The sequence below is a fragment of the Lactuca virosa genome, chromosome 4 (assembly GCF_052849685.1).
Source record: "Lactuca virosa cultivar CGN04683 chromosome 4, Lactuca_virosa_CGN04683_v6, whole genome shotgun sequence".
NCBI lineage: Eukaryota > Viridiplantae > Streptophyta > Magnoliopsida > Asterales > Asteraceae > Lactuca > Lactuca virosa.
This window is the reverse complement of record NC_136429.1, coordinates 284,085,566-284,091,557: the sequence shown is the minus strand read 5'-3', so window position 1 is coordinate 284,091,557 and position 5,992 is coordinate 284,085,566. Positions and strand designations below refer to the sequence as shown.

Here is a 5,992-nt window from a genome sequence, read left to right as displayed (position 1 = left end):
TTTCATGGATTAGCATCAATTTCACATTTTCCTAAAGTAACTAAGAATGAGAATTTATAAAAGGTTTAGTTAATTTATAATTATAATTTTAATTTTAATAAGAATTAGAGTTTTTGTCCTACCCGTTCGGCTAACGACCCTCCACCAGTCAAGGAAGTGGTGGGTGAGAGTGGACACCCATTAAACCACCATTTTATAGGCAGTAACCTTATACCCCCTTATAGACCGGCTTTGTAAATGAGGCCTACTAACGGTAAAACCGACTTGTCTTATACATATATATATAAATATTAAACCTATAATATTATCATAGTATAAGGGTTGAATTTTAACTTTTAAAATTCTAAGGTTTGGAATTAAAGTTTCATTTAGTGAGACGTTACAAATTCCAAAACTTGAGGGCAAGTTTTGAAACTTGTCAAAACTCTTCAAGTTTGTAACATATTAGTTTAATAATATATTTAAGAGGAAAAACCTTTCATGTTCCGTAACCTCCATAACTTGAGGACAAGTTATGGAGTCCATTAAAAGAATTTACAAAACATTTAACTAACATAATTTAATCAAATAATCATGCAAGATTCAATCAAACTCAAATGAACAAGGAAATTCACATCAAACATATTTCATGTAATTAGATTAATCACATAAACTAATAGAAAACATGAAACTTTGACAATTACCTTTTAAATGGATGAGCATGATCATTACCATATCTTAAAAAACATATTTTTATGATTCAAAACAGTTTGGGATAATGTTCCTATCCATTTGTGGCTAAAAAATCGATTTTTTGCACCCTGCCCAGCCAACTTGGCGAGTCCATGAACTGGAATCGTCGAGTAGCTCATTTTGGGCATGAACTCGTCGAGTATATCAGTGGACTCGGGGAGTTCATCAGTTAGAATGCCAAAAACTCGATTTTTCCAACTTTAAACAACAAGTAGCATCAAGTATATAGGAAAACAATCATAGGCCCTGATACCACTGATGAGTTTTGAGCATTCTAACACCCCTATGGTGTACATGTAACCGTAGATACTCTAGATCTATGTTTTCTCTAATATACATGCAAACATTTAATTTCCAAAGTATCATCCTAACTAGCATACTATGGAGCAACTATGCTACAAAAATCTAGTTAGAATGACATACCTTTTTTTGTAGTTGAAGCTTTGAAGCTTTAAGAGCCTAGCACCAATAGTGTGAATGCCTCAAATGTAACCACAAAGCACCACCAACAATTGGAAGACTAGAGAGAGGTTACTTTGCACTTAATTTCGGCTATGGATCTCACAAGAACACTAGGGTGCCGATTTCATGCAACATATGGCTCTTTATATAGTGTGGCCACATTAGGGTTACACCATGCAAACCCTAATGTGTATGAGTTTTCATATCCCTCATGCTCCATGGGTTTTAACCTCCATGGAGTATCCATGGATCACCACACGGGTTTAGCCCAACATAAGGAATCATGGATCGTTAGCCCACTTTATAAGAATGGATGATTTACACAATCAATCCCCATATATTTAATTAGTCTCTTTTGCTCACAAAATTAATTCCAAATTAATTCTTGATAAATACTAATTAAATAATATGATTTCATATTAATATATTATAACTTATAATATATTAATGAATCATAAATAACCTCTTCTCAAAAGTCCATCCTACAAATTGTTCCGGTGAAATGCAACCCAAATGGACCATGCTACTCTCGGGTCAAGTACATACCAAATATAGTTATGGACTTAGACACCTTATCTAACACCTACCCCAAGCAGTTAGTTGTGAATTCAACACTACCAAAAATGAAGCAGAATATGAAGCACTAATTATGGGACTACAATTTGCTAAGGATATTCAAATCAAGGTTCTTCAGGTATTTGTTCACTCTTTATTATTAGCTAATCACTTTAACGGATCTTATACAGTGAAAGGTGAAAGATTAGCACTTTACCTGGAGATCCTAAAAAAATTAGCTTCTAATTTTGAAAACATTAGCCTAACCCAAGTTTCCAGAGAAGAAAACACAAAAGCAAACACATTAGCCAACTTAGGATCCTCGCTAAGGATCCCACCAGAAATGAAGATCCCTATAACCCACATAATAACTCCAGCCATAGAATCCCTTTCCGACAAATCCGATGATCCTGAACAACCAATAAGCATAGCAGTCACTGAAGATCCTGACCCTCAGATCTCTCCTCGAAGGGATTCCGACGAACAGGATCCTCGAAGAAGTCCACGATCATGGACCCAACCCATCATGGAGTATCTCCAAAATGGCATGATTCCAATAGAAGAAAAAAGCGAAAGGGCATTCAGAACAAGAGTCTCAAGATTCGTAATAATCCAAGGTAAACTCTACAAAAAGTTTATGGCAGGTCCGTATCTTAGATGCTTGGAAGATCCTGAAGCTGCACAAGTCATGAAGGACATACATGAAGGAGACTATGCTAATCACACTTGGGGTAGATCCTTATGCTCTAAGATATTAAGAACAGGATACTACTGGCCGACCATGAAGAGAGATTCTTTTCTACATGCTCAAAAATGTAATGCTTGCCAAAGACACAACAACATCCTACATCAACCAGCAGAACCTCTACATCCTATTATCTCTCCATGGCAATTCATGAAATGGGGAATGGAGATAGTTTCAAAATTACCAATAGCTCCAGGAGGAAAAGTCTTCATGTTGGTGATGACTGATTACTTCGCGAAACTGATCGAAGTTGAAGCCTTCGCTCAGGGTAGAGACAAAGAGGTAGTATCATTTATTAAACATAATATCTTGACCAGGTTCGGGATCCCGGATGAAATTATATGCGACAACGGATCCCAATTCATAAGCAAAAGGAAAAGAGACTTTTGCACGAGTTAGGAATCAAAATGATAATGTCCACTCCTATTCATCCCCAAGCTAATGGTCAAGAAGAATCCAGAAAGAAGATCATACTAAATAACTTGAAGAAAAGGCTAGATCAAAAGAAAGGGAGATGGGCAGAAGAGCTTCCCTTCGTCCTATGGGCAGATAGGACTACTTCTAAAGTGGCCACAGGTCAGACCCCACATTACTTGGTGTTTTGGACCGAAGCAATGATCCTACCGAAGTAGTGATCCCAACGGCAAGATACTTGCTCCGAAATCAAGGAAACAATGACATGATCCTAGCCCAGGATCTTGACACTGTTGATGAAATCAGAGATCTCGCCAAGATACACATTGGTGCTCATCAACAAAGGATCACCAAGGCTTACAACAAAAACATAAAATTTAGTAGATTCCAAATAGGAGACTAGGTATTAAGGAAAGCATTTCAAAACACCAAGAATCCTAATGAAGGAAAATTAGCTCCTAAGTGGGAAGGACCGTATCTTATAGACGTTGAAGCAGGAAAAGGAGCATATTGGCTAGCAACACTCGAAGGAGACATTTTGCCAAGATCCTGGAATGCTATACACCTCAAAGCATATTATATGTAAATAAGATCGACTGATCTTCAACAAGACCAAGGTACACATGTTCTTTACCTTAAACTTTTCATCATAACATATTTTTTCCTCAAATACATTACTAACTTAAGCATCAGAGGGGAGTTAGCTAGACTAACGCCCACTCCTAGCTAACGTTTGCTATGCAGGACGATGTATAGGTAAGGATCTCCATAAGTAAGGATCCTCAAGATCCTGAAACACTAGGATCCTCAAGATCCTGAAACATAGGGATCCTCGAGGTTGAAGATCCTGAAACATAAGGATTTTGACGCACAAAGATTTCATCATCTTAACACTTGAACAATGCCATTGTATCAACGATATAATCTTTAAACTATCCTATACACAAGCTATAGACTGATCATCTCTCCTACGCTTAAGGGTACTTAATCCCCTCCAACGTTTAAAGAGCTAATTACATATTTCACACGAACTAAGGTTTATACACCTCGCTTAAACGCATAATATCTAGCTATGGGATATGAATAAGGGGATCATTTCACGATGCAGTGACTTGGCAACCTTCTTATCTTTGAACATAAGCTAAGATCCTTAAGGTTTATAACATTTTCATGTTATCTAAAGTTGGGATCTTACCCCAGAAATTACATAAGATTTATAACATTTTCATGTTATCTAAAGTTGGGATCTTACCCTAGAAATTACATAAGGTTTATAACATTTTCATGTTATCTAAAGTTGGGATCTTACTACAGAAATTACATAAGCTTTATAACATTTTCATGTTATCTAAAGTTGGGATATTACCCCCAAAATTACAAGAGGACTATAACATTTTTATCACACATTGGGATCCTTCCCCATAAAATACATACGAATCATAACATTTTCATGTTATCATGAGTAGGGATATTTCGCATAGAATACGTCACAAGTTGGGATCCTCCCTAGTATAAAATTATCGTGTTATCAATTGAACTTATGGTGTTACATAGGAATTTTCTCAAAGTCTATAACCTAAACAGGTTATCCTAAGAAAGGAATTCCCCCGTATGATCTATGATTAAGGATCCTCATCATTAAAGATCCTCATCGGCATAGATCCTCATCGGTGAAGAGCCTTATCATCAGAAGTCAACAACGATCATAAGTTCTTTTCGAAGCTAAGGTTTATCCTCAGTAAATTCTAAGGGTGAAGAGCTTAAGGAAAAACTTGAAGATAATTAGGTTCCATCTATCCTTACCCTCGAAAAGATCTGAGTAAAATTTAAGGATCCTAAACTTTCTTGGATCCTAAGCAAAAATCATCTGGTTATTAGAATTCAAGCATGATTAAAATAATTCACTAAAAACATTTTGTCTCAGGATTATTTGCAGGAACAAAGTTTTCCGGAATCCTAATTATTTAAGGATCCTAATATCATAACAGTCATGCAGGAAAAATCAAGAGATATAAAAGGAAAATGCTACCATGTCATTCAAAAAGGGGTTGCGCACAACCCAACCAAAGGATTAATTGTTTTACATTACTGATAAAAACAAAAACAACCTAAACTAACTTTTTGCAGGCGTAGACCTTAGCCTGGTCATCACTGGTCGCGTCCTTCTTCTCCCTCCTTTGGTCAGCATCAGCACCAGATCCTGATTGGCGGTAGCAAGCTTGCCAATCTATTTGGCCAGTGCCTCGCGCCAACCGTCTACATCCCCAGAACCTGCATTCTCCAGATCATTCGCTAACTTGATCTTAGCCTCCAGGATAGCCATCGCGGAACTTGTCTTTGCATCGGCAATCACCTCCTCAAGGTCTGCCAAATGTTCCTCCTTCTTATCAGCCTTCTTCCTGCTCAACAATTCCACCCTTTGGGGGAGATCCTCATTGGTGGCCCTCCAGATTTTCCCCTGCTCTTTTAAAATAGACTTTGCTTTGTCAACATGGATCCTGAGATTATTGGTGAACTGAGAAAAATGAGTGGAGACCTGAAAGAAACGCAAACATCAACAAAAGAAGACACATGTATCATAAACTAATATAAATAATGAACATGATACACACAGCTTGGGAAAATGAGGTCAAATTCCCAAGAGCATCCTCAATGCTAAGGTTCTCTAGGATGGAATCTATGGCCTCAGAAGTCTTCCCCTTACGGGATCCTGAAGCCTTAACTGTAAGGTCTATGTGAGATTTTTTGGGAGGGGGAAAAGTGACATCTTCTTCATGCTTATCCTTGACCAAACCACTGGTCATATCATCTTCAAGATCTGCCAAACCAAAACGAGCCTTGGAGTGAGTAGTCTTGGAGCCTACCAAAGATCCCTATCAACTCAGGATCCTTATCAATCGAAAAGACATCCAAGAAAAATAATGTTACCAGTAGCCATTGAAGCGGTAGTACAAGAACCCTCTTGGAGACTGGAATGTTCGAGCTTGAACGACCTTTTAAGTGCAAAAAGTGCAAGAAATTTGGAAATCTTGTCCTTAGAATCATTAGTAGCAGGAGCAAGCTCCTCAAATTTAAACACTTCAT

General features: G+C 37.4%; 1 protein-coding gene across 1 annotated transcript; it reads left to right on the top strand.

Moving 5' to 3' along the window:
• Positions 1-1,843: 1,843 nt before the first annotated feature.
• LOC145105940 (uncharacterized) lies at positions 1,844-5,112 on the top strand. Its single transcript, XM_079042999.1, has 2 exons — positions 1,844-2,480; positions 5,036-5,112. The coding sequence occupies exons 1-2, from the start codon at positions 1,844-1,846 to the stop codon at positions 5,110-5,112; spliced, it is 714 nt and encodes a 237-aa protein (XP_078899125.1).
• The last annotated feature ends 880 nt before the right edge of the window (positions 5,113-5,992 follow it).